The 19,577-nt window shown below is 25.2% G+C and overlaps 2 protein-coding genes across 6 annotated transcripts in view; one reads left to right on the forward strand and one right to left on the reverse strand.

Annotated features, from left to right (window-relative positions):
* The window catches only part of LOC107453666 (synaptotagmin-5), an 89,892-nt gene that overhangs the window by 63,029 nt on the left and 7,286 nt on the right, over nucleotides 1-19,577 (reverse strand). The window contains exon 2 of one of the 5 annotated variants that reach the window (XM_016070564.4): nucleotides 5,111-5,191. The exons of 2 other annotated variants lie outside the window; for them this stretch is intronic. In XM_016070564.4, coding sequence (XP_015926050.1) covers nucleotides 5,111-5,191 — 81 coding nt within the window. Of the gene's footprint in view, nucleotides 1-1,579; nucleotides 1,729-5,110; nucleotides 5,192-19,577 lie in introns of those variants that run through there. 2 more of the 5 variants (XM_016070567.4, XM_016070565.5) reach the window with 2 other exon arrangements.
* LOC107443976 (uncharacterized) overlaps nucleotides 1-19,577 on the forward strand; it is a 159,292-nt gene that overhangs the window by 25,309 nt on the left and 114,406 nt on the right. The gene's annotated exons all lie outside the window — the stretch shown is intronic.

The following is a 19,577-nucleotide window of genomic DNA, read 5'->3' on the forward strand; positions in this document are numbered from 1 at the left end:
CAGCTGTTAAGTGAAGTTCAGCAAAAGAAAATGACTATAGTATATCTACAACTATAGTAAATCTATCAAATTTAATGATTTTCAAAAAGTTACAGCAATTCAGTTATGAATTATTGAATCATAATTGTTTAAAATAAAGAAGATTTATTATCTTTTAAACTTACATAAAAAAAATATTACAAAGTTCCTTTCCTATTTATGCTTTATAAGAAAACTCATACATTGATACATCTCTTATGTCATAATATATTGAGATAAACATAAGTTTTTGAGTTTAAACCAAGGTATCTGCTATTACATGGTTGTTAAGTATCTCTTATGTTTATAAATATTCAGTGTTCTAGACAACATGATGTATGAGCATCCTGTGTTCTGTATTTTTCTAATTAGAAAAGATTTACCAAATGTATTATGACAGATTATTTGTAACAATTGGTTACATTCCGAACAGTAATATTTAAAAGTTTTTAGAAAAGTAGTTTTTTTAAAAATTATTGTACAAGTGTTTGTGCAGAAAATGCCCCTTTATACGAGTAGTTTTTGCTTTTTAATGCAAAGCATTTTTATTCACAATTTGCAACTATAATGGACTTAGGAAATTAAGCTTTATTTTTTTGCTCAATAAATTGAAATGTATTGTAAAACATATTATATTTTATATAATCACAAACAATTAAAATAAATCTTTACCTTTTATGTTACTGAATGTCTGATAAGTACCGTTTCGTATTAATTCGAAGTATTAACCTGTTTGGAGAACGATTTTTAAAAACACGTTTTTAACCTTTTATTCGTGGTTTCTGAAGTTCATCGAAACCGATTAAAATTTCCTTTTATGGCAATGGTTTTCATCTTTGAAACTATAGCTCAAATCTGAATCATGAATATTGTTTTATTTTCTGTTGTCATAAAATTTAACCAACGAGAGATTCTCCATTAGATCTAGGATGATGGGAGTTATTTGAAATAAATAGTGCCTGAAGAGTTTTCAGATTAATAGCACTTAACAAAAACCATTTTATGTAATTTGCCCTATATTTATTTTAAATAATGTTTAAAAAGCATATTTTAATGATTTTTTTTGTTATTTTAGAAAACAAAAATTAAGGTAATTTTTCTGTAATTGTTATTTTTCTTATAATTATTATAGGAATTAGTCAATTTAGGAAATTAAATTTTTTTACTTGAATTCGATAAAAATTGAGAGATTTGATCCCATTAATTTAACCATAAGGGTTGTAAGTAATGATTTATTTTCATCTCATCAAAAATCTAAAAATGAAATTATTAACCTATTATTATATATATTATATAATTATTATATATATTATATAATTATTATATATATTATAATTATTATATATATAATAATTATAATATAATTATATAATAATTATATAATTATATATATATATATATATATATATATATATATATATATATATATATATATATATATATATATATATATATATATATATATATATATATATTAAAGTAATAAGATATATAATTGGCTATTTATACTTCGATAATAAATATCCTGATTCTATATACTCTGGAATAATTTTCAACTTACTTTGATTAGACCTATTGAATTCCAAATGAGTCATCTTCCAACAGCGGATCAAAATAAATCCATTTAAGAGTTTCTACAACTGTTCCAAAAAGAACACCTGTTCTACATAGATTGCCTCAAGTCAGTTGCCATCACGAAACTTTATCAGGATGATAAGGGCGCTTAAGATTAGTGCCGTGTTAAGCTTATTTATATGATTTCAGGATGTCTCTTTCAAGCCTACTTTTATTTTATCTTTTATTCTATTATTTAAAATGGAAAATAAGAAAAACGTGTGTAGTCCATCAGTGCCTTATCTAGAATTCTTTTTTAATGACAGCTTTAAAAACTTGCTACAGTACACATGAAATTATTTTTCGATATTAATGCAACCTAAATTATTTTTAAGTGTTCCTTTTGTCTAGATTTTATAGCTGTAACCAAATCAAATTTAGCTCAAGCTTGATTTAAATTTAGTTTTTCGCATCATGTAGTTAAAAAGTTAATAAACTTTTTTAATTGTTTGCATCTTAGGGATAGTCGGACGATTTTCGTTTTATTAGTAACCACAGTCCTATTTAAATGAGGGTTTAAAATCAAGAAGATCGAGAATAAATGCATCACTAGGTTATAGAAAAGGAGTTGTTTTAAAGCAAATCTTATTATAAAAAACTTTAATTGCTACAATTCTAGTAAATTTGATTCATTATTTAGCCATTTTTCATTTCATGTCTAATTCAAACGTAGTTTTCCCGGAAAAAGAAATAAATTTATTTCAATATTAAATATATAATTGATTCTTAATAAATGATTACCCATAATTGACAGCGGTTTCTTTTCAGGAACGATTTTAAAATTGAATCACAAGGTCCCAAGAAATAATTTCGTCAATATAAATTTTAGCACAAGTCATTCTTAAGCTTTTTTTCTCTCTTTTTATAAAAATTTTTTTTTATCAATGTCAACAAATTTCATGCATATGGTGTAAACTTTAGCCATTTTCGTTTTTAAGTCCGATTCAAACGTAATTTTTTACTTTGACCAGAAAAAAAGGGATAAATTATTTAAATAGAAAAAATTTATTTATATGCATAGTTAACAAAAAGTAAAAAGTGTTTAGGCTCTTAGTGACCATGATTACTCTTTACTATAAGTACGGCCTGAAAATACGTCTCAAGTTCACAGGAAATAATTTTTCCATATAAATTTTGGCATAAACTATTTTTAAGCCTTCTTTTTTTAAAATTTTATTAATCCTAACAAATATCATATTCAAACTTCAGACATTTTTTTACTTTGAAGTCCAATTAAACGTTTTTCACATTGTCAGAAAGATTGATATATTTACTTGATTATACATAGCTTTATGCTTCAATTAACATTTTCTCTGTTTAAAAAACCCAATTGTTTTGATATCAGTAAGCACATTTTTTAAAAACTCATTTTCTTCCAAAATCAGACATTACAGTTAATTAAAAATATTCGTAGCCATTTTAAAGGAAATTTTTTAAATGTGGAATGAATATCAAAGCAAAACTTTTCTACCACTTTAAATATGAAAATAAAATATTCCGGGAAGTAGAGGAGTATTAAATAATTTGCATATACAAATTAATTGGTTTCGTTAAAATATCCAGAAAATATTTTAGTGAATGCAGTTATGAGAATACTTTTTATTTCGGATTTGATGGATTTGGTGTTTTTGTTGACGAATTAACATTGTCTTGAAGCAGATTTGATTTTTTTACTTTCTCAATTAAAGTAAAAATATGTTTTGCAGGATTGCTTGTAATAATTTTGAATTAATTTCTCCACGTTTTTCTATCGCAAAGAATCACTGGTTGATGGGTATTTGTGTAAAACATTTGACTCTGAAGTCAAGTTGTGCAGTTTTAAGTGGTTGTAATCGTGTATTTGTTATTACGTAGTAATTTCTATTCAAATATATCTAGAACTTCACTTCTTTGTCTTTTTTCTTAAGGAAGCTCTAAGCTTATCCCATGCCTTTTTTCCTCTCAGTTTTCATATGCAGGAAGTGTAAATTCAATTAAAAAAAAAGCTTTATCTATTATTATGCAAAAAATAATCTACGATTTTCAAAAGTTTATATAAATGACAATTTGATATTGATATAAAATGGAAATTTAATGCACATTCTAAATACATCGATACAATGATATGATGAAGCATAACCAAGTTATAGCTAATAACTAATTTGATTTCAACATACATTTCGACATTTCCATCAATTTATTGCCTTCGTTTTAGTCAAGCTAAAATATTTATGCAAATAAATGTTTTGCTCTATGTTTTATGCAAATAAATGTTTAATTGTTTTGCTTTAAACATTAAAGTCATAAAAATAATTTAGTCTGCATTAAAAATAATAACTTGCATTTTATTCAAATCTTCAAGAAATTTTTTTTTCTAATTGTGCCCTATTTTAATTTATTCCATAGCCTGTTTTCATCTGAGTTTCCAATTCTAAACTTAAAAACAACATTTTTCTTGTTTTAGCAGGAAAAAATGCACAGGTGCATAAAATTATTTTATTTACTATATTAATATATTTTCAACCTTATTTTTTAGCTTAAATCAGTAAAAATTTGCAATTAAGACACATTTCTGAATATTTTATAAATCGAAATGTTGGTAAAATTTCCCCCTCTGTTAAATCACAATCCTTACTTAATTATGGAATTTAGATGCCATCTGATCTGATTCACTTTTGATTTCAATAAATTATTACTTACGAAAAACATTTTAATGATTTTATTGATTTTAACATTCAATAATAATAATGCTAACTTGGTATGAGTGTCATCTGGTACAGTTAGATTGTACGATGTTAAGTAGATTGGCAAATAAGGATTTCCTGTACAGATTATATAATCAATATAGAACTATTGTTTGAGGAAAGAAATAGAACAAATAGATTAGGCATGCAAATTAAGTTTCTAGATGACTATTCCATGCTGATTGAAAAAGTTTTGGTCTCCAAAATAATTTTAGTTTTATTAAAAATGTAGTTAAGGGCAATTGTAGGTTAACGAGATTTATTTAACTGTAAAATAATTTTATAAATGACTACACTTTCAAGCATTAAAAATGATTAATGGATACATTTTAATATATAAATCTCATAAGTGACTGCTTTTTTAAGCATTTCGCATAAATTATAGTTAACGACATACTTTCACTCTAAAACACACATAACGGACAGTACTTTTAAACATTTTTACATCAAATTTTAATTTACGGGATATATTCAACTGTATAAAATCTTCTTTTTGACAATACTTTCAAAGCTTTGCGACATATTTCAGTTATTGGTACTTATTTAACTACAAAATAGTTTAACAGATGATTCAAATTAGATCAGCATGGAATGATTACATAAAATAAAATACTGTAATATCATTTAGCTATAGAACTAATAAAGCAATCTAACTTCTACTATGCAAAGCACAACAATTCTATAAAATTCAAATCTAATTTTCTCTAATTTAATTCTATTCTACTGCATCTATAAATAGTGAATAATTATTTTACTTGGTATATTTAAACGCATTTTCCTTCTTTGAGTACTGTTGATAATCATTTTGATTAATCAGTATCATTTCAACGTCGCTTCTGTAACACATAATTGGACACATAATTAGAACAATAAGCATTAAAAATAAAAAGTTTTCTTAAACTTATTTTCACATATTTATTACTAACCAAAGCCTTTTAAATATTCTTTGTAATTTATTATTGATGGAAGTATAGGTAAAATATGACAATATGTTTTAGAATTTCATTCATAGCTTTAAAAATAGTGACACATGACTGATGCAAACATACAATGCAACGTTACTTTCAAAAGTATCTAATAAAAGTACATAAAACAAAAGTAAAAAAGTACAAATTTTAGGTAAAAATTCAAAGTAAGTATAAAAGTACATCTTAAAAGTAAAAAGAGTAAAAGCACAAGTAAAAAACAAAAAAAGTGGTGATATATCAGTTCATTTTGAGAATATAGTAAGTTTAAAGTAACAAAAACTTGTCTCGATTACGCACAATAGACAATTTACTTTGAAGGTAGATTTATCATCGATATTTTCGGAAAAATAAAATATATTTTTAAATATAAAGGAAAAGTTTGTTTTATTTTAGTTTGCATTTATTTAATAAATACAAATATAGCAAACTACATGCAAAGATTCGCGTAATCATAAGTGAGTTAATTGGTAAAATGCGGAATAATACAATTATGTTATGGTTACAAAAAATTTTTTCGCTTGTAGTATTTAGTTGCCAATTAGGTTATTGATAATATTTCTGTTAAAGAGAGGAAAACATTAAATTTAGAAAGACATCAAACACATATTTTGCGAAAAAAACTAAATTTAAAAAATCCGAAAAAAAACTTATTTAATTTGAAAATTTCTTGAAAACAATTCATTTGAAAAAAATCCTTAGAAATTTTAGAAAAAGTATCGATTTCTTTCGACTTTTTTGTTTCAAATTCTTGTACTTTTTCTTTACAAAGTGACAAAAGTAGCACCAAAACTACTTAAATACTGAAGTATAGTTATGAGTACGTACTTTTACTTTCGTTTCTCGTAACTGAAGTAAAAATATTGCCATATACAGTTCTAAATATACTCAACAGTTCTAAATATACATGAAGTGCATAATTTGAAATGGAAATGGTACGAATATGAGAAAAAAATTTCTAATCGAAAATAATTACTACTACCGTATAAACTTTTTGATTCACTTTCAAAACATTTGAGACTCCTGTTTTAGAAAATGGTGCAGGAAGCAATTCAAACGAGATTTGCTTCGTAACTGAGTCGCAATTGCCACCCTTTATTTCCAAAATTCCCACATTTTTTTGTTTAAATATAAGTAACTAAATAAGGGAAGCAAGTTTTCGGAAAGCATGAAATTTAAAAAATATAAATTGCAATCATAATAATTATATACAGATTTAAATCTTTGTTGTTGAAAATAAATAGTTGTAGAAATTTTTGCATTTTCAGGATTTTATTTAAACAAATAAATGAAAACCTAATGATTGGCAAATATACTTATTTCAAGTAATTACCAGTTATAAATCCTAAGCTAATTGAGCGTAATGACCAACAAAGTGCAAATGGATAATTATGAAAGATTGCCCTCTTGCCAAAGAAATAAACACGAGGACAAATTTCTCAAACTAGTGAAATGTTTTTTTTTTTTAATTTCTAAACAGCATAATTTCAGACCTTCTCTATTTTTCTTAAAGGGATCATGTGACTTCGAGGAGAGTTGCTAGAAAACTCGACCCTGAGTCCCACGTAGTACACATAGTTCTCAACCTACTGTCTACCGGAGATTCAGTAAAAACTCCCTTCATTTCAAAATACAAAATTAGCTTCAAGCACGCTACCAAGTTAGTGTTTAAATTATCTTCAATAAGCTAAAAAGTTTTACATTTAAATTAGCTTCAATAAGCTACCAAGTTTATATTTTAAATTAGTTTCAAAACAAGCTACCAAGTTTATATATGCAGTAGTTTCAAAACAAGCCATCAAGTTTATTTCTAAATTAGCTTAAAGACAAGGCTACCAAGTTAATGTTTAAATTACCTATAATGAGCTACAAAGTCTTACATTTAAATTAGTTTCAATTTGATTTTAACTTTAGACAGTAATGTATGGTAATAGTACTCAGTAATTCATTGAAAGAAAAACATAACGCACCATTTCCATCCAAATATAATCTTTTGTTTTGAAGTATTGTACTTTTTTAAGCACTGATAGAAAAAAAAAGGTTTCGCAAAATTTCTATATTAAATTTGTTACTCCGGAAATGGACAGTACTATTTACTTATTAAACTTATTTAAAAAAAAAATTTTCTTAACTATCTATGTAAATAGGCTAAGAACGAAAAGAAAATTATACCGTTTGAGATATGAAAATTGAATTATGCAAACATAATAGCGTTTGCTTAAAGTTAATTATCTAGAAATATCATGCAAAAACAAATAAAAAAGCACTATAAGTAATATTATTCCACTTTATGATCCATATCAAGTTATATTTTAATAGATAAATTTTAAATGAAGCATTGCTTTTATAAACAGTGCAAACCATTTTATAAAAGGGAATACACTTATTAAATATTTGTGATTTCAATATTAAATAACAATTTATATTGCAAATTAAATATAATTCTCAAGTTCTCATGTCTATTATAAGACTTGGTTTAAGGATATTTACGCTTTCTGTTTAGAGTTCTAATTTCCGTTCGATTAGTGCAAATTGGGTTAACAATTTAATTGCTGTATACCGATCTCAGAGTTCTGGAAATTAACCAGTATTAATTGTGGTTTGATAATAGCATAATTTGCTTGATTTAAACTAGCGTTGAAAACAGCATTGATGATTAACATATTGTCGACAATTAACAGAAATATAATTACCGCATCCTTATCAAGTGATGTTGCTTCATTTTCAGCATTTATGTTTCCTTAAAGATCATGGATGCAATGTTATTTGCATATAAATATTATTATTTTAATCTAAAAGGGTATTATCCTAATCTAACTTCATCGTGCGTTTCGTAAAACAGTTTTTCAAAACTCAACTCGATTTTTGTTTCGATTACTGCATAAATCCATAGCAACTCAATCTAAACTTTTATTTATATAAACTTTTTCAAGCATTTCATATAATACGAAATTGGATGTACAGTGCGCAAAAAACAAAAACAAAAAAAAAAAAAACACCCTGAATTTTTTTTATTTAATGATTGGATCGCGACGATCTGGGACTCAACCTTAATAGCTTGAGGGGGTGATCTCAAATATGCTAACTAATAAGTGCAGACGATATTTTAAGTTACAAAATCAGACACGAAAACGTACTTTCTTACTAAATATACTGTTTTTCGAGGGATTCGGATTTCTGACCCCCAAGATATTGGGGGTAGCCACAATCTGGAAAATATGGTCCCAATAGTTTGGTCAGGAGAGTAGTCCAAAGTTTGGATCCTTTAAGGTTAATAGTACTTATTGCGTATCTCGCCATATCTCCAGAACATTTTAAGCGAATTAAAAATTTTTCACATTTCCTTCCAAATTTTGCTTTGTTGCATTTGTTGGCTTCTGTTCATTCGATAAATACTATAGAAACCTTGTTTTGTAGCATTACGTTCTCTTGCTGAATCTGAGCACACAACGAAAAATTTATTGGTGGGAAGTTAGTCACGTGTTTAAACTACTTTTGATTTAATCTCTATTTTTGAAGATATATTTTTCTGTAATCAAAGAAAAGTAGACAAAATACTTTCATTTCTTAACTCACTTTTCTAGATACCATTTATATAGTAAAATTTCCTGGTAATAATGATACGTACATATCATACATAATATAATACATTTACATAGTAATGATAATGCTAATAAAAATACCTTTTTTCTGAGATAGCCATAAAATGTTATTTTTTTAATAGCCAATGAGGGAAATGAAAAATGACATGTTATTAATATAAACAGGAGAAATTGAATAATAATTTTGAAATTTTAAGTAGAATATCTCATCAAAATCTTACTTTATATTCCTAACTAAAATTTAAATCATGCACAACCTTTTCCATTTCTCGATATCACGGTGTTTAGTTTCATGGCGCTATTAGCATCAATAATACGATAGGAATTATTATTTGAATGATGCACAAATACAAGGTTATTTTGTTATTTTTTGTTGTTACATGTCGAGTACTGTTTTTATTTGTTTTTTTTAAAGAAATTAAATAAGTTCGACAAAAATCCTAAGTATGAGTATTCAAAATATAAAAAGACAATTAATTAACACTTCGTATTTTTCACGCAAAATGTTTGTAAAAATAGTATTTTTCTATAATTTTTTTTTAATTTTTAGCATTAAAGCTTATATTTATAAAGAAACGTTTATATTTATATCATACTTCAATTGTTTATGCATTTATTTACTCTGGATAATATTTTAAATATTAACCAAAAATATCACTCTTAGTAATTGTTTAAATGTTTTTTGTTTTTTTTTTACAATATAATCTTGAGACAGTTAATATTAAACGCTAAGTTTCAGCTAAGCAAGATATCACGATAAGGCATTTAAATGGTGAGATAAATTGGTTTTTTAATTAATTCACACTAACTACATAAAAAGACGTTTAATTTGATGAATGCTGACTAGCACTACAAATTATTAAGGCCGTATCTACAGACATAATGAAGAGAAAAACCCTGTGGAATAGTCTCGATCGGTTTTGCGAACATTTCTGCCGCCAACTTGAAGAGAAAGAATAAAATAGAAGAATGCATTACACTGATTCAGCTTTTTGCTGGAATGCCAAACGCGCCTCACGCAATCTTGGCTCCAGGATCTAGCTAGCTTTTGAGACCCTTGGGGATGATATTATGCAATTACTTGACCAGTTTCCCACATTTATACTGAGTTCCAGAGAAACGGTGATTTCCCGAACTGCCTATTTTCATGTACTTGCTCTGATTTGAGGGATGTTGAAAGCAATAAGTAGTTCTGGAAAATTCGGACGTTTAGTCTCGCTTTTATTAAATTGTTTATGGAGGATGTGAAAGTAATTGGTACCAATATGCTTTGCTTCTGTGTTCTTTAGGTATTGGGGAATAAATATCATTCAAATAATTATAGGATGTGTTTTAGAGTAATAGAAAAAAACTAATATTTTTTCAAAAAATTAATTATAATTCAAAAAATTATTGATGCAATTTGTGAATGATGATATAAAAAGTTATTGCCTGATAACAAACACATCCTATTACTGATTGTCAAAATAAAAATACAGTTTGGCTATAAGCACATATAATTATTGAAAAGAAGAATAAAAAATTATTAATTGACAGCAAGCTTAATTCTATAAAAACTATTCTCTAAGAATAGTAATAATAGATCAAGTAAAAAAATGGCGGATTATTTTAAATATTTGTCACACAAAACACGAAATCAAATTAAATATAAGGAGAATTGAACTGAAAAAAAGAAAAAAAAATCATAATAAAAAACAACAATATCCAAAAAAATATATCTTCATTAAAGTACTTCTTTATTATTTCATAGTTCATTAGAAATAAATAAAAGTTCCTATGGAATTTGTTTAAAGTACTCAAAATAAAATTTGTTACGTAATTTTATTTAGAATTTAAAAAATAACTACTATTAAATGCAAAGTATCAAAGAAAAATTAAAATTCGTTGCTATAAAAACTATTGATTTCGTGATTTTTGAGTATAATGATATTGAGTATTTAAAATAAGCTTTGCTTAAATTGATATAGTTACAATAATTGTAAATAATACTTACATTAAATTAAAAAAAATTAATATAAGCATTAGTTTTTCTCATATTCAGAATTGTACTAGAACTTTCTTCATGTTAAGTGCTTAATCTGAAAGCATTGCATTTTATGAAAAATCATATTTCTTTTCCTTAAATAAAAGAAAATATATGCAGGATAAACAAATTTTTATGAAAGTTCATTTAATTTCAGGCTTGACTTATATTGCGCACGTTACTGTATATAGAAAAAAATGCATAATGTAAAGAAAAACATAAAAAATACAAATGTGTAAATACAAAATACATAATACGCATGTAAAAAAATACGAAAAAATATAAATGGGTAAATACAAAGTACATAATACGCATGTAAAAAAAATACATAAGGTTTTCAAATATTTTTAAGTTTGAAATTCAAAATGTACAGATAGAAATTGAATCATCAATAGAAAATATCTATTTTTCCTTTGACATCATCAAACCAGTAAGAAGACCAGATCTAATTTTATAGAAGTTAATATTAAGAGCCATTTGCGAGATTTATTTTGAGGCATGGATATTTTTAGGTCTATTAAAATCAAAAGAATATTTGAGATTATTTTCTTGTTTTAAATGTTTATTTTAAGGAAGCTTGGTCTTTGTGTTTGTATTATTAGTTTACTCGAATTTTATTCAAATTTTAAAATGATATTTTCATTATTGATTAAAAATAGCTCCAAAAAGTTTGCTAAATTTAATTGAATGTTTCTTCAGATATAGAACAAAAGGTAAAAAAAAAAATTTTTGCAAAAAAATTTCTTTATCTCCATGAATAATTCAGCTAGATCTATGAAACTTTATGTAGTTATTATATATGACACCCGAATTTACTGATGTTACAAGCTTTTCGCTATAGTTTTTGGCATAGGATGCTCAAAAATTTTAGTTTTTGTTTGTAATTTTTTGTCGGTCTCTCAGACCTTTAAAGGTTTTAAAATTTATTTATACGTAAGAGAAATTGCGTGACGTAAACTCTTGTAAAGTTATAAAATAATTCTATGACTATTTTTTTAAAATATGAGAAAACTGAGTAAACACAGAAATGTTTTCATAATTTTGTCTAATCTTTGAAATTTCAAACTATTTATATTACAAAAAATTATTTAGAACACTTTTATATGATGCAAAATAAGTCATTATTTTTATCTGAAAAATACTTATCTCATATTTTCCTGCAAATAAAGATTTAGGTCATATTTCTTAATATTTAAATATGGATAATTTAAGAAAATGCCTTAATGAAAATATTTATATAAAAGCAACTTACGTAAAATTAACATTGGAGGAAAGTAACATTGGAAAATATTCATAAAGGATAATTGTATGAGAAAAACATTAGGTATTTAGTTTACTAACAATATAGCTTAGTTGACGTTAACTGCATCAAAAAAATTTCTAAGACTTATAAAAATGGTTTTATTTCCTAATTTGTAAATATTTTCCCAGATAATTATATTTATTGATTGTTTCGGTTATTTATTATTTGCTTTAGATTATAGTTATTTATTATTTACTATTTCATTGCTTATATTTAACTCTATAATTTTCAATCTATATTTACAACTTGAGAAAGTGTTATTATATACAATTGAGCAAATTTCACTTGTATTTCAATTTAAGAAAATTTCTTTAACAAAATTAAATCATAAATAAATTTTTAAATTATTATGCATAGAAGTTACTATATCGTAACAACGAATAGACAATTAGTAATTTACTTATCTGAGTTATACAAGATTGAGCTAATGTGAATTGCTTATATGCCATTACAGAAAGGCACTCATATGAGCTCGATTCGTTAATAGATATGTGAATGCAAAATTATTGAATATTTATTATAAATGTGTCCCATTTTATTAAGCACATGTAACTTCAAGAACCTAACATTTAGAGTGATTTTAATACGACAAATAATTATCTGATAAAATGCGTATTCAAATCTAAATTTCCTGTATCTAAATTTTCTGTAAAACACTTCCTGTTGGAATGAAATAACTTGTTCCCACTCCCATTTTCATGATATATCTTATGAAGAGCTAATTTTCAAACTTACTGTTTAAAAAATTTCATTTCATAAATTTCTGTTTGAAATAAAATGAGGCAAAAACCTATTATTATGGTAGTTCGAAAAAAGTGCAAATTTAAATATCGTTAAATAGATGGGATATTATTTGTTATTAAATATAAGAAAAGCATTTGTCATAGAATTTAATTAATTTCAGTACGTTTTATAATTATACATACACATCATAATATAACATATTAGTACATATCATAATTAGAACTCTTTTTTAGCATCAAAATTTCCGAACAAATAGTAAAAATCAATTCAAACTTTAATCAAAAATTAAAACAAAACACGGAAAGCGAATCAATCTATGCAAAAAATATTTAATTTTTCTTTCAGTGCAAATCTGTAATTAAAAATGTTTAGTGCAAATAGAAGTATACAATAGTACCGAATTTAAAAGATTACAAAAGACTTTATGCTCTTAATATGCTACCTTGTTGACTTGTGACCGTATAAATTGAGAATCCTCAATAAAAACATTGACAGTTGTTTTAACAGTAATAATTGTTTAATCACGAGATGATAATCGTAAAACTTATCAATTTATAGTAACTGACGATTCAAAGATTTTTTCATGCACTTAGATTACATTTTCTGGTTTTTTTTTAATGTGTAGTGAGCAAAATAAAAAATAGACCACCCTAAATAACCTTTGAGATAATGATCAGATCTTCACATTCTAAGACTAAATCTTAAAAGTTCGAACGGGTGATTTCAAATATATTAACTAATTAGTGCAGACGAAATTTTAAGTTACGAAATAAAACACAAAAACGTACTTTCTCTGCATAAACATACTTTTTTTAACGAATTCGTTTTCTGATCCCTAAAATATAGGGGATAGCCGCAATCTGGGAAATATGGTCCCAATAGTTTGATCAGGAGAGCATTCCTAAGTTCGGATCCTGTAAAGTTAATCGTACTTTTTGCGAATTTTGTCATATCTCGAGAACTTTTTATGCGAATTAAAAAAAATAGATATTACAATTAGAAAAGATTAAAATATTACAATTAAAATGTTTATGGATCTAAATTTAATTCTGTGCAAAATATAATTTTTAATATTTACTTTTTATTATTTTATTTAACAATAGTCGAAAAAATTTGAATTGTAAGGTATACAATTTTTTACATAATTTTGAAGAATGCAACTTTAAACAGAAATTTGAGCCAAGTCGGTTAAATTGCTTACGTAAAAAACGAATTTTGAAAAAAGTCGTATTATCTAATGGAGTTTTTAATTGTCCAAATGAAGCAGTTAATTGAGAGAATCAGAGACTGTTTACAAATTTAGCTTTAGGTCGAATAGTATAAGCACTAATTTTTGATTAAAGTTTTGATTATTTTCAGTAGGACAGTTTTATTTGTTTTTCACATTTGCATTTGTTTATGTAACACTTTTGCAAATTGTAAGCTTTGCGTTTTAAATAAGTAGTAGTTAAAGTTTGAATTTAATTACGAATTGATTACTAGCTGTTGAATTTTAATATTGATTGCAAAATCAGTTTTTAATGAAAACAATTAAAATTCAAAAACATGTAAAAGTATTAAAAAGTAAGAATTTGTTGAGACTAAAATGTAAAAAACCACTTCCACAAGGTTTTTTTTTTCAAGAATAAAACTAGAAAGTGGGTTTTAAGACTCGTGTATTAGAACCAAGTTTGTAGTTTGAAATTAGATCTGATTTTCTATCATTGATTAAGTTTTTTAAAAATATCATTGAATAATTTTTAATCGCTAGAACAACACTGAAGTTAAATCTTTAAGATAAGCTATTTATTGTTAGCTTAAAGTCTTTCGAAGTCAGTGAAGATAGTTTCTTTTCAAATAAAATTTGATTTCTTCTTCAGGGGTATAATTAAATATTTTTTGATATTTGTTTCTTTAGAGTCCAGTTTGCTTATGAAATATTTTTGAAAACTCCTTGTTCTATTATGCAAGTCATGTAAAATTTAATCTTAAACTTGACAAGAAATTTACTATTTTTAAAACATCCGGCATTTAAAAAAATGGAAACAATGGAAAAGCAAACTAAAGAGAGAAACCTTTTTCTAAAGTATCTAAAGTTTTTATGATTTAGAAATGGAAAAAAATACAACACGCAAAGTGAAAAACAGAACACCTTAATAACTTTTGATTCAAAGATCACAATATCATTTACTAAAATGCTATTTTAATGGATAGAGGGATTGATTTTAGATATACTAAATATTTTAAGCAAATGATATTTTAAGTAACGAAATCATATGCGGAAACGTACTTACTCTGAATAAAGGGTATTTCTATTTAAGAATTTAGATTTTTGATCCTTAAAATAAAGCAAAGCTGTAACCTTTAAAATATGGTCCCAACAGTTAAAGTGGAAAAGCGGTCGAAGGATGTAAAACTTTTACATAATTTTTTCGTATTTCACCTTATTTTCGGAACTATTTAGGAAAATTTATAATTTTTGACGAATAAATGTGAAAATGATTTTATTTAAAGACAGTTTCATGAAAAATAGCAAAATATGGTTTTAAAAATTATACCTTATTTAATTTAATGTCGAATTTTTTTTAAATGTAAGGCATAGAAATGTTTTGTATATTTTAAACTACGTAGTTTAAAATTTGAGCAAAATCAGTCAAATTCATGCAAAAAAGTAGCATTTTTCTCATTTAAAGTTCATATTTCCTTTCTCCGTTTTATCAGTTAAAATTGCATGGTTAAAAATGAAGTAATTATTTTATAACTTAGATTTTACACTTCTTTTGATGATTATTAAAGTAGATAATAAAAAATAATAAATAAATAAAAAAGTAAATTGAATTATTTTTGTAAAAGGAAGTTTCACTATCGTGTTAAAAGTTTTAAGTTATATTAAAAAGTTCCATATATATGGCACAATACGCAAAAAGTGAAATCGCCTTATAAGAATGGAATGTTTATTCAGTGGAAATACGTTATTATGTCTGGTTTCGTAACTTAAAACATAATCTGCTGAAACTAATTAGAATATTTACTCCTTTAATCCCTCTAATTGCCTCTCAGGACGTAATAATCTGATCATTAGTTGATCATTATCAAAGCTTATTTAGGTATTTCGTATTTTATTTTGCGCACTTTATACGCTGAGAAAAAAAAGTATGATCAAAACAGCCAGGAAATAATAAATTTAATCGTGTTTCTGGCTCTATTGGAACACAAAAAATCTCTGTACTTTTTTCCAAAGTGCTTTGGTAATGATTTTGGGGAAATTAGGAATAACATTTATTTTTATAATATGTAAAATTATGTTATTATATGGTAATTTTATCACTATACCTTAGAGCATGGCATAGAAACCATTTATTCGGTAAAATGTAATTTTCGGTTTTGCACTTTTCGGTTGAAAAATAAGTACTTTACTTTCGAATACCAGATTTTCTGAAAAACCATTAACATATGAACGGAGAAACTACCAAATGAATGTTTTAAATAACGTATATTTTATTTTCTTCCACCGAAAATATCATTGCCGTACAGTACGGTAATTTTACCAGAATTTTTTTTTCTCCATGCATGTTGATCTATAAATATTAAAATGAGGAAGAGATTTTTATGTTTACGTGATTCTGTCTACGATTTCATATATATTCATAATTTAGAACAAATAAAGATAATTCTATCATGTATAATTCGAGTTTATAATTCCTTAAGACAGACAGATTAAAGTCAGACAGATTTGTAGTCATGTCTTGTTATTTTTAAAAAAATGCTTAGTTTCATACAGATCATAGTTTTAACAGAACTTCTTAAGGATTCCACTTTTAAATATAGTTTACTCTTAGTTTTAAAAATGTCTAGTTTAAATGAGAACAGAACAAACACTAGAGATTTTTCATATGATGCTTAAAAATAATAAACAAGCTAATTCAGCAACAAGATTGGTGTTTCAAAAAGTTAATTTTATTAAATATTACGAACAAATCAATCAATAAAAAGCGCTACATTTGTATTTGTTCATATTCTCAATTTCTATTTTTGTTTATTTAAAATGCAAGGCTATTTTGAATGAAAATGTTTTTTTTCAAAATTTTTAAGCGTGTGCGTAATTTGAAATATAAATAAATAATTCTAAAAAATAAAGTGGGATAAATAAAAGTTTTTTACAACTTTTCAAGCACTAATACAATATTTTCTTTTAATACAATACTTTCCTTTAAAATATTTTGAATACTAATGGTATTGTAAGAAAGCTCAACATATTTATGCTATTTCTTTCGATCTGAGTAAAGTTGATTATTTTCGATATATATATAGTTTTTTATTTATTAGAAACGTATGTAACTTTAAACTCCTTCCATTGTCTAGTATTATTAAACAATATCAAGCATTACGTAAGTCCACATGAAACATTCACATGATTAAAGTTTCATGATTATTAAAAATAAAAGAAATTAATATCAGAAACTGTTTAAAATAAATATTCAGTGACAAATTTTAAGCATTCATCATCTTAACAGTCAAGAAAAACAGAAACAGGAAAAATATAATACTTTTATATGAAATCTAGATCTGAATTCTGTTCCTTTTTTATGTTTTCCTTTGAAATTCAAATTAAATTAAATAAAGTTTAGTTTTAAATGTTGATATACGTTTTATTTTTAGTGCTAATGAAAACAATGCATGCATTTGTTACCATGATGAAAGGATTTACATAATAATTGAGATTACGACACAAAGAAAATTTTTCATCTTTTCAAAAATGTATTTTATGGAGATAATATTTTGTTATTAACTGCTTAAAAATACCATGAATTGATGCCTGAAGCAAAACCAAAATCTTCCTCGAATTACATAAGCAAGTTTTATAATAAAAATATTGACGAAGTCTTTTACAATTGCAAACAAAGGAAAAATATTCCTTGAAGCATTTACATAAAGTTTATTATATTTGCAATTCAATAAACTTTAAGGAACTTAATACAAAAAATTATGCTACTTTGCAATTTATTTTTGTTTTATACCTTTTATTTGCGTTTCTGAAATGCTTTATAAATATGAATTTTTCAAAATGTTTCAGGTTACATGACATAAGTTATGCTTTTTAGTTTATTTGCTAGAAAGTAAATATATAAGAAAATAATAATGTATAGAGAAAATTACACGAAAAATCTTGTTTAAATTTAATTCCAGCAAACAAATTTCATTTATAATTCACTAATCAGTTTATTTTTATTTTTTGCACAGTAAATGATTTTTTATTCTTCTTACTTTCATTGGAATTCAAGCTCTCTTCAAACAAGAACACTACTTGAAACACGATAAAAAAAAATTCAATATTTATTATAAAGACTTTTTGATTACCGTGATCTATTAGCAACTTTAAAAAAAGGTTGCAATTGGAAGATAATACAATTTTCAGCAAAGAAAACTGTTTCATATAGTTAAAAATATTAAATTTATAAGATATTTTGAAAGCATAAAAAGTATGACATATATTTTTTATGCAGTGACAATTAAATTGAAACTGAAATTTTTCTGTCGATTTATAAATTCTTTGGAAAACGTAACAGTTTCAATGAGTTTCAGAAAAGTTTTTTATTATCTAAAACGAAGACATTTAGAGAAAAGGAAAAAGGTAGTATGAACGCTTGCAAAACATATATTCATCAAAAGATGGAAAAATATAAAGATGTTTTATCAAGTATCAAGTTTTCGCATAATTTACTGTTACTGTTGCTTCTTATCTCTATAACATTAAGAGTTTAAAAAGCACAATTTTTTGTGCACATGTTTTTTTTTTCATCATCATAATGACGATTGATTCTGAGATATTTGAATTTTGAAAATCTCAGAACGTAAAAAAAATAATCTTTATAAGGTATGAGAATTCTTTGTCCAGTTTAGGTAGATATGTTGCATTTATCAAAATTCCGAGCCATAGTTGTAAAAAAGGTTTTATAAAACGTTACGTTAAAATATTAGTAAAATTAATGACACTTTTCATCAAATTTTCCCCTAAAAAGCAAATACCACTCTGTTATAAATTTTAAAACGTGTTAAAACCTAACAAAGTTACTTTAATATGGTGCTAAGTGGAACCATATTATTGTGCTTCTTAAACATGATATTATGGTTCAACTTGGTTCAGTTTTGAATCGTATAAAGTTTACATCTTTCTCTGGCTGTCAATAATATGGTTCAATGATTTTTTCTGAGTGTGTTAAGAAACCTTTTCAACCACATAATATAATGATTTAAGATGATAAAATAGTATTACTTATAGAATGAATGTGTTGAGAATGATTATAACTTGAATTTAATATTAAGTACACTGAAGAGTTTTGTTACAATAGCGTGCTTTCACGCAATAATATATACTTTTAGATCGAATGTGTAAAAACCAAGTTGCATTAATATTTTTGCTGAATCGCTTCCTGTTTTTTAAAAATAATTACGAAGACTTAAAAAACTGGTCTGATAATTGCTATCTTAATGAGAAATTACTTGACCTATTTGAGGAAAACTGTAAAATTACAATATTTTCATTTTGAGAAATCCGTGGCAGGTGACATTATTTTAATTTTGGGGAATAACATTTTAAAACATATT

The sequence above is a fragment of the Parasteatoda tepidariorum genome, chromosome 11 (assembly GCF_982258835.1).
Source record: "Parasteatoda tepidariorum strain Cologne lab strain chromosome 11, Ptep-v5.0, whole genome shotgun sequence".
Classification (NCBI taxonomy): domain Eukaryota; kingdom Metazoa; phylum Arthropoda; class Arachnida; order Araneae; family Theridiidae; genus Parasteatoda; species Parasteatoda tepidariorum.